The sequence below is a fragment of the Mustela lutreola genome, chromosome 4 (assembly GCF_030435805.1).
Source record: "Mustela lutreola isolate mMusLut2 chromosome 4, mMusLut2.pri, whole genome shotgun sequence".
Classification (NCBI taxonomy): domain Eukaryota; kingdom Metazoa; phylum Chordata; class Mammalia; order Carnivora; family Mustelidae; genus Mustela; species Mustela lutreola.
In genome coordinates, this window is record NC_081293.1 from 136217064 (window position 1) to 136232207 (window position 15144).

General features: G+C 38.4%; 2 protein-coding genes across 2 annotated transcripts in view; one reads left to right on the forward strand and one right to left on the reverse strand.

Moving 5' to 3' along the window:
- Positions 1 to 7791: 7791 nt before the first annotated feature.
- RPA3 (replication protein A3) lies at positions 7792 to 11522 on the reverse strand. The gene is made up of 4 exons (XM_059171216.1): positions 11388 to 11522; positions 9985 to 10059; positions 8701 to 8809; positions 7792 to 8150 (listed from the first exon to the last, which is right to left on the reverse strand). Exons 1-4 carry the CDS (start codon positions 11484 to 11486, stop codon positions 8068 to 8070), a joined length of 366 nt encoding a protein of 121 aa, XP_059027199.1. The 5' UTR covers positions 11487 to 11522; the 3' UTR covers positions 7792 to 8067.
- The window catches only part of UMAD1 (UBAP1-MVB12-associated (UMA) domain containing 1), a 218985-nt gene continuing 215280 nt past the window's right edge, over positions 11440 to 15144 (forward strand). Inside the window, exon 1 of the mRNA XM_059171215.1 lies at positions 11440 to 11886. Coding sequence (XP_059027198.1) covers positions 11440 to 11886 — 447 coding nt within the window. The remainder of the gene's footprint in view (positions 11887 to 15144) is intronic.

The following is a 15144-nucleotide window of genomic DNA, read 5'->3' on the forward strand; positions in this document are numbered from 1 at the left end:
TTGCAGCTGTCTTAAATTCTTTTTTTAGAAATAAGTGGGATAGAAATAAATGTATCTCATCCTGAGTTGTTCTTGTGACTTAATCATACTACTGAGAGTGAAGGAAATTGCTCAGTGGGTCAATTCCTTTAGGTCCTAGGTTCCAAAAGAAAAAGAAGACTACAAGTTCCCCTGGTTTGGAAGCAATGATTTCTAATGCTTAGCTCCTCCCTTGGTCCGCAGTATGTTCATCTGGAAAACATTTAGTCATTTCTGAGGAGATTCCAAAATGAGGCAGCCCTAGTCTACTGTCTGCCTCTCATAAAAGGTCAAATACATGACTAAGGCATAACATGTCTGAGCCATAGGAAAAAAAGAACGGACTCGGTGGAACCCTGGTCACTTTTATAAGAATAACTTCTCTCTTAAAGATGTATTCTGTCATCAAGCCCAATGTTTGCCCAATGCTTAGAGCTTCTCAAAAGCTACAGAAAAATATTAAGATTTTTTTCACGGATTTTGGTTTTCTTAATGGTTTTGCTAAGTTTATTTGCTACAATTTGGCTTTAAATGGTCATATGTATTAAGTGGAGTTGAGTTAATGGAAGTAAATGTTAAGGTTTAAGTAATAGTTCATTCCTAAATATCTAAGCTAAAAATATTAAAGGACGTAGCATTTAAATCAGTAATTACTCAATAGAAAAATTTCTCCTTGCTGATTAGCTTTTAAGATTTAAAGTAACAAGGTAGCAAGATCTTTCAACGAAACCATTCATTTAAATCTATTATTAAATAAACTGTCATAGCATTTTATGGTGAGAGATTCTTAGCCAAAATAGTTGACTTATTTTCCTGGGTAGTATTTCAAACTCTTGAGAAAAATGAATAGTCTTTTTAAAACAGAGGCTAATTAAGTCATGATGTCGTTTGTGGTGTTGCCAGAGCTGTTACACTTGCCATTCATATATTCTCCTTTCTTTCAACTTACGGCACTCACTGAGAACTATCTCAAATTTTCTCACCTTCACATCTTAGATAATGCATTATATGAAATCCACAGAGATTGTTGTTCTATAACTCCCCACCTACAGAAATAATCATATTGAAAAATTTTTTTTTCATATGTGAAAGCCACTATATTTCAGTCCAGATCTTTTTAAAAATAAAAATTAGGAAATGCTACAGAACATAGTGCTCACTTTCTGACATTTCGTGTTATGTAAAGAAGAAACAGTGGCATGCTAATGACAAATTTAATCTTTACAGTCAAGATGAATATATTACAGTGTAAATTGTTCATAATCTACACCTCCGGTCTTAACAGCCATCTCAAACCCTATGCACTACGTCAAATGGGGTCATTAAGAACCTAAGTGTCTTACCTCAAACCAACATCCCAATTAAAAAGTAACTTAAAGCATATGCTTTATTATTACTCTAGATTTAACATCATCTTCTTAAGAAGGATAACCTGTGGTGTCAGATTATTAATTTTCTTTCAGCAACAGATCAGAATCAAATTCCATGTGAATTATATAAGGGAGGAAATCAAATTGTAGTTTCACCAAGTAGAATCTACAGAATTTGGTTGTTCATGATCATTGATTTCTTTGAAATTCTTAGACCAGTTAAATATTAAACAGCTCTGACCCAGACACCCTTGGAGATTATGCAAAAATGCTTCAGATTGAAATTTCAAAGTATAGGGACATTATTTATATGTATCTCTAGCCCAGGACTTGACACAAAATGTTTATTGAGTATTAATACATATTAAATGAATACCTTAAAAGACAACCTCAGAATTCTACGAATTTAGTGATTATACTAGTTTATCACTCAAACCATTTAACTCACCTTATGAAGAGTTGCTTTTAGAGTTGTTTTAATTTTGCCTTTTTCAGATGAGGAAAAAAGATCATTTGGAGAATATCTGTAAAATTACTACTAAAGACAAACATTTTGTAGTTTGTCATCCTTCACATTAGATTCTGTGTGATATTGCTTTTAGAATTTAATATTAGAGAAAAGTTTGATTATCATAAAGACTTGAAGGCTATGAAAATTATATGGCCTATTGTTCCTTTTTCTAGGTTCCCTGGACACCTGGAGTTAAATTTAACATCTACTTGTATTTCCTATTGAGTGCTTTTGTAGTTGTTATATCCTTTTTTGAAATGTTTCCCTTTTTGTTTTGTAGTCTAAATCTTTTTAGAAATAAGTGTGATGGGGGCTCCTGGGTGGCTCAGTGGGGTAAAGCCTTTGCCTTCGGCTTGGGTCATGATCCCAGGGTCCTGGAATGGAGCCCCGCATCGGGCTCTCTGCTCAGCGGGGTGCCTGCTTCCTCCTCTCTCTCTGCCTGCCTTTCTGCCTACTTGTGATCTCTGTCTGTCAAATAAATAAATAAAATCTAAAAAAAAAAAGAAAAGAAAAATAAAATAAATAAGTGTGATGTATGTTTGTAATGTCAGTGTTTTATCCTTTAAAAAAAAAAAATTGAGAGAGAGGGAGCTCACGGGGCTCCACCACACAACCCAGAGATCAAGACCCGAGCAGAAACCAAGAGTTGAGCGCTCAACTGACCGAGCCACCCAGGGGCCCCTCAATATTTTATCCTTAATCCTTATCTTCACTTGTTCATTGAACTTTGAACACTCTGAGACTCTTCTGGCTTGCCTTTCATGTTACTCTCTCAGTGAGTAAATACTTGAGTGCTTACTAAGTGTCAGGCATCGTTGGGGTCCTTCTCCTGACTCAGTCATTCTCCTGCTGCTGTTGCATAGTGCCCAGTTCCCTTGTGTCATTAGTTACATGGTTTTCTTACTTTGTATGCTGTCCTTTGATTTAGGAACAGTCCCTTACCTGAAACTCTTGGGGCCAGATGTGCTTCAGAATTCAGAATGTGGGGATTTTAGAAAAACTCATAGGATGCATCTGCCATAGATGTTATGTAACATCCTTTTCAGAGGGCAGCACCCTCTAATCAAACACACTAGTATTTCTGCAGTGAAGCTTATGAGTATATACAGTAAGTGAGATAAAGACTACAAGAAGCTTCATTACAATTCTTACTGGTTTTGTTGCCAAATGAGTTTTGTACCAAATTTAGGGAAAAGCTGTTGGGTTTCAAACCATTTTAGATTTTGAAATCACAAATAAGGGATGGGAAGATCTCTTAAACTCTACTTTAAATATTTTAGGCAGGTTGTCTCTTAAATCTGCCTGATCCTACATTTCCAAATACCTTCTGGACATCTTCACTGAAAGGGCCTATATCAGCTATTTAAATTTTTATTGGAGTAAACTTTTTGCTTCCTTGCCAACTGACCTTATTCTTGCCTCTTACTCTGTTCAGTTCCTAGCTTCATCACTGAGTCCTGTGGAATCCATTATAATATATTCTGAACCTCTTGCCTCTTGTTCTTTGTCACCACCTATTACGATTTAGGTTTTCATTAGCTCTCTCCTTGGCCTCCTTGCTTCTCAAACCAGGCTGGATGGACTAATTTATTCATATGCTGCATTAGGCATTGAGAGATACCAGTAAGGTGGGTTTTTTAGCTACAGGTTTTTCACTATAAACACCTCTCCTTAGTGGAGAAGACTAGTTAGAGGACTGGTTAAATAAGCACTTGGCACAATGGATATTTTACAACCATTAAAAAGGAAGAGATAGTTCTATATGTCAATTGCCAAGACATATTAAAGGAGAAATACATGTTGCAGAATAGTATAGTTGAGGTCCTGTAGATATTTATATAGTCAAAGTTCTAGAAAGTTACTTACAAATCCATAGCAGTGTCTTTGGAGAGACACTGAAGCTCTACTTTTTGATTTTTGAAGTGTTTAACTCTATAAGCAGTAGTCGCCCCTTATCTACTTCATTTTCTATAGTTTGTCACCTATGGGCCAGAAGCAGATGATTCTCCTTTTCATATATCCTCAGGTCAATAGTAGCTCAAGGCTGTATCACAATGCCTACGTTATTCACCTCCTTTCATCTCACCACATAGGCATTTTATCATCTCACCTCATCACAAGAAGGGTGAGTACAGTACAGTAAGATATTTTGAGAGAGAACACATTCATGTAACTTTCATTACAGTGTATGGTTATAATTGTTCTAATTTATTATTAGTTATTGCTAAACTCTTACCAAGCCTACTTTATAAATTAAACTTTATCATAGGTAGGTGTGTATGTATGTATAGGAAAAAACAGTATACTTAGGGTTTGGTACTATCTGAGGCATCTCCACTGGAGGTCTTGGAACCTAGTCCCCATGGATAAGGCGGGGGGCGGGGGGTTCTGTATATGTGTGTGTGTGTGTGTGTGTGTGTGTATACATATAAAATATGTATTTATACTATATAAACTAATCAAATGTAATTTATATAGACAATGTTTATTTGAAAATTAAAAAGGTTATGAGCAAGTGTGATAAGAGGTATAAAGAAAGGAATATAACATAAAGTAACGAATTCTGCTTGCCTGTTCGGGAAGCTTAGAGAATGTTTTCCTTTCCAAACATTCCAGTCAGAGCAAAAGCAAGTTCAGTGGCACCCAGAACTTAGAGGGTCTAATGTGTTCCAGTAACAGCAGATCAGTACTGGATGGATAATAGTTTCAAGGGGGAAAGAAGGATTTGGTCTGAGGTGAGATGTGGTCAGACTGTGAAGGGTAACTACTAACTGGAAATGTGGACCTCATATAGTCAGTGGGGAACCTGAGGAGGTTCATTTTTTTAATACCTTTATAAATGTGGAGAAATTTTAGATTTACAGAAAAGTTGTGAGATGATAGAGTTCTTTTGTATCTCCTCCCCCAGAGTGTGTGTCCCTTTATGGTCCCTTACATTATCATGGTACGTTTGTCAAAACTAAGAAACCAACTTTGGTATATTACTGTTAACGCTAGCCTTTACTCAGATTTAATCCGTTTTCCTTTGTCTTTTTCTGTTCCAGGACCCAATCCAGGCTTAGTCTTCTCTGCTCTGTGAGTTTCTTTTCTTGTTTTTCATGATATTGACAGTTTAGAGGAGTGCTGTTTTTAGAATGTTCTTTAATTTGGGTCTGGTATTTTCTCATGATTAGTTGGTGGTAAGTGTTTGTGAAAAAATACCAGAATGGTGAAGTACCTTTCTTATCATATTAAAGGGCACATGATCTCTGCCTGTTGTCACTGCTGATGTTAACCTTGATCGCTTCTTTAAGGTAGCATTGGCCAGATTTCCCCACTGTCACCTTCCCGGAAGTTTTCCACTGCCCAAATTCATCTTTTTTGTTAAGTTTATAGTGTGATGGTTAGAACTGATGTTAAATGCAGCTGTATTGGCTAGGAAAACCAGGAGCCTAGAAACTGGAAGGCCATTTACAGTTAAGACTGTTGTAATAGACAACTGAACCTGCAGATGCAGTGCAACAAAAAGGACTGGAGATACTCAAGCTTTTCTGGGCAATGGGATGGCTTATGGTAGCTTTAAAAGAAAAAGACCAAATCAGAACCACAATGAGGTACCACTTCACACCTAAGTGGGATGGCATAATCCAAAAGTCGTATTATAATAAGTGTTGGTGAGGATGTGGAGAAATTAGAATCCTTAAACACTGCTGCTAGGAATGTAAGATGGTACAGCCACTTCGAAAACGTTTGGCAGTGCCTCAAAAACTTAAGCATATTTACCATTTGGTGCAGCAGTTCCACTTACAGGTATATATCCAAGAGAAATAAAAAATATGTACACACAAAAACTTACACATGAATGCTCATAATAGCATAATTCATTGTATCCAAATGGTGGAAACCACCCAAATTTCCAAATGATGAATGGATAAAAAATGATATATCCATACAGTGGAATATTTGGCCATAAAAATGTTGATGAAGCACTGATTTTTGCTATAAATAGATGAACCTTGAAAACATGCTAAGTGAAAGAAGTCAGTCACAAAAGATCACATATAATTCTATTTCCCCAAAATGTCCAGAATAGGCAAATCTGTAGACAGAAGGTAAGTGGTTTCTTGTGGTTAGGGGGTGGTTGTGGCGGTGGAGGGATTAGGCCATGAAAGGTAAAAAGTACAGGGTTTCTTTTCGGGGTGATGAATATGTTCTAAAATTGATTATAGAGATGGTATACAACTCTGAATACCTAAAAGCCACTGAATTGTACAGTTGAAATACATTAATCATATACGTGAATTTATCCTGATTAAATATTACCAAATCAGGGAACACATGAGAGTTTGTACACATTCAAGCTATACTTGCTGAAACTAAAGTGCTGGTAGGATATCCAGGAGCAGATGTTGAGCAGCTCAGAAGTGAGGCTGGGACTGGAAATATGGCACCATAAATAATTAGTAGAAATGACTCACTTGATGGAAAGTAAGATATCCTATTCATTGAGTGCAATTTATTAAACACAGTAGTTCAAGCTAAGGTTTTAAGCAGGACACCTTAAACATTTTCATAGCACAGAGTCGTCAGAGGTTAACACAAGTGAGGACAGACTCTTCCTCTGGCATTCAAGACAAGTTATTGAGACTGGCTGCTGTTCCTCCTAAACCTAAATTTCAGCTATAACGGTCTTTACTTCCCATGTTTTACTTTACGTGGCTATGGCAATGTTCCTTAAGTAATTTGGAGACTATTTTGGGATAAAAGTTGAAATTGAAGATACTATCAATTTCAAATTTTGTACATCCAACACGGGGCTTGAACTTATAGCCCCAAGATCAAGAGTTGCATGCTCTAGCAACTGAACCAGCCAAGTGTCCATAAAATAAATATCTTTGGTAAAATTTATAATCTAAATTTAGAATTAGTTAATTTCCTAACTGAAGAAATTAAGTCAAGCCATAAAAGCTGACTGGCCATATAAGTTACCAATTATTCTGCTTTACTCTCTATTTTATAATTGCCACATCCCAACCTGGCCCATCCCCAGTGTTACTTAGTGGTATGAAGTACAAATAAACAGGAATTTCATACTAAGAATGACAGTTGAAAGGAAGAAAAAAGATCAAATGATTTCGTCAACTGTTCTAATGATTAGATATCCCTTATTTGGCATTAGTAAATGTGGTTTCAAAATCCTGAGAAAGAGGTACTGTGATAATTTTATATGTCAACTTAGCTAAGGGAAACCCAGATAGCCAGTAAAACATTATTTCTTGCTGTGTCTGTGAGGGCATTTCCAGAAGAGATTAGTATCTGAATCAGGAGGCCCTTACCAAATACTATTGTTCATAGCCCAAATAGAACAAAAAATGTGGAGGAAGAGCAAATTTGCTCTGCCAGATCTGGGATGTCCACCTCCTCCAGTCCTGACACTGGAGCTCCTGGTTCTTGGGCCTTCAGATTCTGGGATTTAAATCAGTGGCCTCCCACTATTCAGGTTTTCAACCTTGGACTGCAAGTTACATCAACTCCCCTGATTCTCAGACCTTGGGACTCCTTGGCTTTCATTACCACATAAGTCAATTCCTGTAACAAAATCTCATATATATAGTTGTGATATATATGGTTCTTTTGGTTCTGATTCTCTGGAGAATTCTATATAGGTTCTCACAAATTATAAAAGATAAAGGATTCTGTTTGCTCTTTTAATAAATTAAAATCACTTTTTTTCAGTGTCAAGGAAATAATTAACATAATGTAGTTTATGAGGTAGCAAGTAAATTCTTCACACATGTGGCCCAGGATTTCATTTGGTAGGTTTAAGTTCTGTCTGACCTTACACTATGAAAATTCCAAGTTTGTGTTTGAATACATGACTAAAAGAATAAGAATGAAATGATCAACAGTATGTCTGTTTCAGTTTTTATTAATAAAACACAAAACTAAACTCAAGGCAACTGCTTTGTTCTAATATCTGGTCTGACCGTACACTGGAGAAGTGATTCTTTATGAGGAATTAACTTGCAGTATATAGACAGGTTACATCAAAAGTGGGATACTGCAATATCTAATAAGGTTAGGTAAATGAAATTAAAAAGAGAACAAATTAAATATTAAAAATCACAGAAATATTCCCCTCAACTATCAGGGGGCTTCCTGTAACAGTCTTCAATGTGTTTATCAAGATCAATCATATTGCACCACCCCCAAAGGAAAAAACTGAGGGAACTCATGAGTAATTTTCACAGCTTCATTGTAAAGTCCAAGATCTGAAAAAAAAAAATAAAAAAAAAAAAACATTTAATCTATAATGGAAAGATGTAGCATCATTTATTATCTAAAAGCTTTCTACCTCTTTCTCTTTTATAGAGATCAACTTATTTTCACAATCTATCTTCTAAAATAGATAGGGATCATCACAGCTATTTACCTGTGGCTCTAAAAAATAAAAGACATGGGCAATAGGCAACTATTCATTTTGATATCCATTGTACAGGCAAATTCTTGCCTGGTTTTAGGTGTTAGGCATTATTTGATGCTTTTGATACATATGATAAAACAAAAAAATCTATTAACATTATTTCTGTTTGCCAAGTTTTAAGTTTCTCTTCCCATAAATACTCTTTAATTAGTTTCCTGCATATACAAGCATTACTTAAAAGGGGGCCAAAATGTTCTCCCATTTTCCTTTGGGATCAGAAAATTCTATAGTAACTGAAAAATGGCAGGACTGAGATTCAAGACCAAGACATCTCAAGTTAAGAAAACTGTTTTCCTCCTAATTACATGAAAGTACTTAATACAGAATGCTTTATTTACCAAAAGGATGGTTATCTTCTTTAAACTGGACATATGATGCACACATAATGGTTGCCTTTGCTGTTACTTTTCCAACTACTTCCACAATTCCAGAGATTTCTTCATCAAGCTAACACAAAGGACAAATTGTCAAATTGGTGTTGTCATATTTCTAGTTGGTAACTTGGAAAATTGTTACAGTTTACTAATCTTTCATGTAACAAAATCAGCTTAAAATTTACCAATGCAAAAACTGAACTGTAAGTTGTTAAAAATGTTTGAGTACTTAATGCCAGCATGTCAAGTCCTATTACCTTTAGCAGTACCTTCAGGTCCAAAGATCCAGTTAAATGTTTAAGTTGAAGACAAAATCACTTAAGGATAATGAGGATGTCTAGGATTTCTACAAGGAGTAATTTATTTAAAAAGACCCATTGAAAGGAACTTTCTATTTTCTTATCTTGTGCAGTGTATTCTGTATATATTACCCAAACAACACATGGATTTATCTTCATTTAAATAAAAAATTTTTGGAGTACAATAAATGTAAAAACAAGTGATAACTAAAAGTACACTTAAACAAAAACAAAACAGAATTTTTAAAATGTCAAGCGCTTGAAAGAAAAAATGACTTAAAAGTTTTTTTTTTTAATGTGATTTTTTTGGTCTTTTATAGGAATAGGAAATGTTACCCAGTTAAGGGATGTTTTAAAAAATCATGGAGCCCAAGGGGCGCCTGGGTGGCTTAGTCATTAAGCGGCTGTCTTCAGCTCAGGTCATGACCCCAGAGCCCTGGGATCAAGTCCCACATCTCCCTCTCTCACTTCCCCTGCTTGTATTCCCCTTCTCACTGTGTCTCTCTCTGTCAAATAAATAAATAAAATCTTAAAAAAAAAAAAAAAAAATCAGGGAGCCCAAAGAATCATTGGTTAGAAATGTAAAGGGATATATAATGTAAGAAGAGGACAAAAGTTTAATTTTTCGAGCAGGTAAGTTTTATGAGGTGGTCCTTTATATCACTCCAAGAATCAGAAACATCAGCAAGATGAATTAACTACAAGAGTCTTAGAATTAGGGATGCCTGGGTGGTTCAGTTGGTTAAGCAGCTGCCTTCGGCTCAGGTCATGATCCCAGCGTTCTGGGATAGAGTCCCACATCGGGCTCCTTGCTCAGCAGGGAGCCTGCTTCTCCCTCTGCCTCTGCCTGCCTGTGCTCTCTTTCTTGCTCTCCCTCTCTCTGACAAATAAATAAAATCTTAAAAGGAAAAAAAAAAAAAAGAGTCTTAGAATTAATACTTGAACATACGGGCTCCATCAACTCAATAGTTCCATTTTTTCCTTCTCCATCTGAAAGAATAAACATTTTTCCAGTGGGATGAATCTAAAAAAGAAACACAGGATTAAAAAAACCAAAAACATAAACAAAACAAACTTTAAAATCTCATTAAAATAAAAATATTGTAAGTTTGAAAATGAGATTGACCCAAAAATACTTAGTCAATGCACACAAAGCAATTTGTTTTTGAACAATTTGGTTCAGATTATAATCTTGTGTTAACCGCAACTGGTCAAACACCACCTAGTTAAAGTTGAATTTCAGATAAACAGTACTTTTTAGTACAAATATGTCCTGTATTTTTATTTAGTAATCTGGCAGCCCTGCCCTAACAACAAATTAAAGGGGGTTCATAATGTCTAAAAGTGAGATCTCCTAGCACTCATGATTTAAATAGTAGGTATTCCACCAGAGAGTCTGTTTTAAAAATTAAGTTTGATGGGGACACACCTGTGTGGCTCAGTGCTGGAGGGTACCACTCTTGACCTCAGGGTTGTGAGTTTGAGCCCTACCTTGGGGGTAGAGAGTTTTTAAAAAAAAAAAAAAATGAATAATAAGCATGATGTAGTTAACAGAACTGGTTGCCAGAAGATTTGGGCTCTACTACTGATCTGTAAAGACTGCATTCAGGTCTGGATGAAAGTCAGCTTTGCTACTTGCTGTGGCCTTGAGCAGTTAACCAGACTCCAGTCCTACCCAGTTTGCCTACTCTGAAGTCAAGTAACACCTATTGAACGAAGAGGACGAGTGGCTGAAATGAACTACTAAGGCTTTACAATAGTTTTTTGTTTTTTTCCCCCTCAGCTTTCCCGGTTCACTGACTCCGAAACTTTGGGGCTGCTTCTCATCAGTAGGATGCAGACGCTGCACTCTTAACACTAGGATGAGAACACAGACAGCTATGGAATCTGGAAGGGACAACTGAAGAATGTTTATGACGAAGTGACCAACAAGAAAGCTAAGTTTGAGAAAAGAAAATTCCATTAGAAAGAAACTAGAAAACCAGAGCAGTTGCCAAGTCTGGCTAAGCGAAAAAATCAGGAGGTAAATGTGTGAGTCAGGTCTACAATTTTCTTTGTAAATACATAAAGAAACCAGAAGAAACCAGAGGGGAGGACGTTAGAATTTAGAACCGAGCGAATTTGAAAACGTCACGATTCCGCGCCATAAAAGTGGCGCCAAAATGGGCTGCAGGGGCTAAAAAGTGCGCGGAACGTCCATGCGTGTAAAACGAAGCATTTGGGAGCGCAGTGTTGCTCTAAGGCCTGTCCTCCTCCACCCCACCTTTCCACCCTGAGGCTACGGCCCTGGCGGTCACGGGGTCCCTCCACCCGGCTCCAAAGCAGGGGGCCCAGGGCAGCCACGGCGCGCACCTTTTCCAGCCTTCCTACGAAGCAGACCGGCCGGTCGATGAACTGAGCTAGCATGCTGGCGTTGACGCGCGACCTGGGCAACTCCATGACATCCACCATGGTCGCGGTGCGACACCCGCGGCCGGCAGGAAACAGACGACCGAAATTCTGCGTCCCACGGCGTCTATGGGGCAGAAGATGCCGGCACCAATCAGCGAAGACCCGCTCTCTCACTCCACCAATCAAAAGCTCGGAAATCTCGATCGAAATCGCGCAGTCCCAGAAATGGACAGAGCAGGGAGGGCTGCTTCCGGAAGTGGGGATCGGCTGCTTAGTGACGCATGGCGTCCCGGAAGTTGCCCACGTCCTCCGCAGAGTGAGCAAGGGAGGCGGGGCTTGGATCGGGCGGGGCGGTGGCTGCCTCCAGCGACCTCCGGGCCTCCCCGCCCGACTGGATCCTGGAAGCAGGGTGTTGGGCACCTGTGCTGTAGCGGCGAGGGACTGCGGCGCGAGCCTCAAGGTACCCCTTCTCGCGGGAGGCGCCGCAGCCTTACTGTTTCCCTTTCTCCCTATCGACGGATGCGGAAGAAAGAGGCGGGACTCGGTTCTTGCCCTGTCGCGGCATTATCGGTGCTGCGCACCCGCCGTTGGAGTTTCCCCACCAACCGGCTTCTCGGTTCTGCGTGGCAAGCGCGGGATTTGTGTTGCAGTTGAGGTGTCGGGTGTTTTTGACACTCGCCGTCCTGGAGACGGGAAGTGGGGTCGCCAATGATCTTTCATTGCCCTTGTCAGGCTCCTGCCGCTCGGTGACGGAGGGTCGGTGATTTAACCGCTCAACCTGCGTCACTTAACTGTTCTGTTTTCACACCTGTTAGAAGGGTTGATCCGATGATCTCTACGACCCTTTCTAGCCCTCACAACCTGGCCAGGCTAAGGAGGTGGGAGTTCTCTCACCTCCTCCGTGTTAGCGACGAATTGAAGCTTTGGGGAATGGGTAGGGGGAAGGATCACTGAGCTAGGTGAGGGACGAATTTAAGTAGCTGTTAGATCCTGAGCAGGGGCGCTTCTCCCTGAGACTTACTTTGCCTTTCAAAAAACGAGGGGGTTCGATGACATGAATGTTTTGTAAGATCCCAGCAGAGTTTTGCCCATGTGATTCACGGACTCGTCTTAACTTCCCAGAACTTTCCCTCATTGCTCCCCGCACCTCGGGACGAGGGAGGCATGGAAGACCACCTGTTTCAAGGGAGATTTAGGCTGGGGGCGTGGAGTTTTGAATCGGTCGGGGCTCAGTGGTTGTGCATTTGGGGACTTCGTCTGCTGGGACTGGTACTGACTTGCCAGGGATATTATGGAATGAGCGGTCATAGAAATACCTGCCAACTACTGCAGAAATTGGAAAAACCACTTTTTATTTGGAAACTGCGTCCGTGAATTTGCCTAAAGCCCCAGAGTTGTCACCGTTCAAATTCGGGTTTTAGCTCGAGTGTCCCAGTTTTATCTCATAGTTGCCTTAAGCGAAGATGATTCTTTTTGACGCTTCAGGCTGCAATTTAAGATAGAAATCTGATGTTCCATAATTAAATGATAGCCTTCCTCAGTGTTATTTAACTGAATATATTTGTCTTTTAATATCGCTGTCACGAAAACAAATTTAGAGGATTTAATTAGCAGATGAAGAGTGCATGTCGTTTGGCGTATACAAGAATGGTTGTACTGGTGCAAGTCAATAAAGTCTATATTTTTGCGCAAAACGTTGACGTTTTTTGCACTTCAGGGTTGCTTTGGAAGACAAGTTGATGTGCATTATAAAGGGTAGGGTGCATGAATATCTTTAACCTCGGCCTTTAAAGTATCAGGTATCAGATGCTAATGTCATTATTTTATTATATTTTAAAAACTACTTTTACATACCAGTGGCCTTTAAAAAAAAAAACCGTAAAGATGAACTAGATAGTTTAAAACAGCGTTTTGGATATTTTTTGTGTCATTTAAAATGTATTATGTAATACATAGTCAAGAGAGAAGAGTATATAGAGCTAATATGTATTATTTCTAGAGAAATTAAATGAACTTGCAAGGGCCTCACATTCAGTTTAAGAAATGGAATTTAGCCAGTTAGTAGTTTGCACTAACTCAGTTAATCTTCCTCTCTGGAGGAGCCACAAATAAACACTATCTTGACATTTTTGTTAAGCACTCTAAGCTTTTCTATATAGTCTAATCACACATGGAGGCATTCTTAAGTGGTATGTTTAATTGTGCTGGTTTTGGCCGTTGTATAAACGGAATCATACCATATATATCCTCTGACTTTTGCTTTTGCTTTTGAGATTAATCCATGTTGGCATATGTGGGTGGAGTTCATTCTTTTCACTCTGCTGTTTTGCTGAGTTATTGACTAACATTTAAATTGTTTACTGTTCTTTCGTACTGCAAACACGGATGCTGTGAATGTTCTTGTACCTGTTAGTTGGTGCAGTTGTGCAAAGGGATATCAGTAGAATTGCTGGAACATAGGTTGTGCCTCTTCTGCTTTACTAGTAAAACCAAGTACAGTTGATCTTTGAACAACATAGGTTTAAACTTCATGGGTCTACTACTGTGCAGATTTTTTCAAAAAATATAGCACAGTACTGTAAATGTATTTTCTCATGACTTTCTTAATATTTTCCTTTTTTCTGGCTTATGTATTGTACAAATACAACATATAATATGTATAACATACAAAATACACGTTAATCGACTGTTGATGGCTTCTGGGATGGCTTGTTGTTAATAGTAGGTTATTAGTAGTTAAAATTTTTGGGAAGTGGAGAATTATATTTGGATTTTCAACCATGGTGGGTGGGCAGTGTGCACACCCCAACCCCCATGTTTTTCAAAGGTCAACAGTATTGTACTCAAAGTAGTTGTACTGACTTACTTTTTTACCAGAGGTATAGGAGAATTTCAGTTGATTCACATTTTTGGAAACTCTTATTAAAGTTTTTTTACCCCCTGATGGATGTAAAAAGTTTTCATGTTGTGGTCTTAATTTGCTTTCCCTGATTACTGAAAGATTAAACAACTTTTCAAATATTTATTGGCCAGTTGTGTTTGTCATGGGTTTTTTGCCCCCTGTCTTTTCTTCCTTTTTTTCATTGGAAGGAGCTCTTTTAATATGGTTAAGGGGCGCCAGGGTGGCTCAGTTGGTTAAGCCTCTGCCTTCAGCTCGGGTCATGATCTCAGGATCCTGGGATCGAGCTCCACATCGGGCTCTCTGCTCAGCAAGAAGCCTGCTTCCCCCTTCTCTCTCTGCCTGCCTCTCTGCCTGCTTGTGGTCTCTGTCTGTCAAATAAATAAATAAATAATCTAAAAAAAAAAAAAAGAAAAAAAAAAGTGTTTTTCCCGGGGCACTTGGGTAGCTCAGTGGGTTAAAGCCTCTGCCTTCGGCTCAGGTCATGATCTCAGGGTCCTGAGATCGAGCCCCACATCAGGCTCTCCACTCAGCGGGGAGCCTGCTTTCTCCTCTCTCTCTGCCTGCCTCTCTGCCTACTTGTGATCTGTCAAATAAATAAAAATCTTAAAAAAAAATGTTTTTCCCTTTTGTGTAATATAGTTGAAAAGGTCAATTTAAAAATCTGCTATAAGAATCTTTTCTTAAAACAAGCTCTTAAAGACATTATATATTTAAAATAATAGTTTTGCCTTTCATATTTAAAAATACTCCATCATTTAGAATTGAGTTTATATGCACGTTGTCAGGTAGGTATCCAGTTTCTTTTGTTTTATTTTC

Bases quoted from the DNA above. Each gene is read 5' to 3' on its own strand.
- RPA3 (XM_059171216.1), bottom strand. From the start codon at position 11,486: ATGGTGGATGTCATGGAGTTGCCCAGGTCGCGCGTCAACGCCAGCATG. The intron at 10,060-11,387 runs GTGCGCGCCGTG...TTTCTTTTTTAG, and splicing joins TCGTAGGAAGGCTGGAAAAG to ATTCATCCCACTGGAAAAAT. The intron at 8,151-8,700 runs GTAAATAAAGCA...TTTTTTTTTCAG, and splicing joins AGAAGATAACCATCCTTTTG to ATCTTGGACTTTACAATGAA.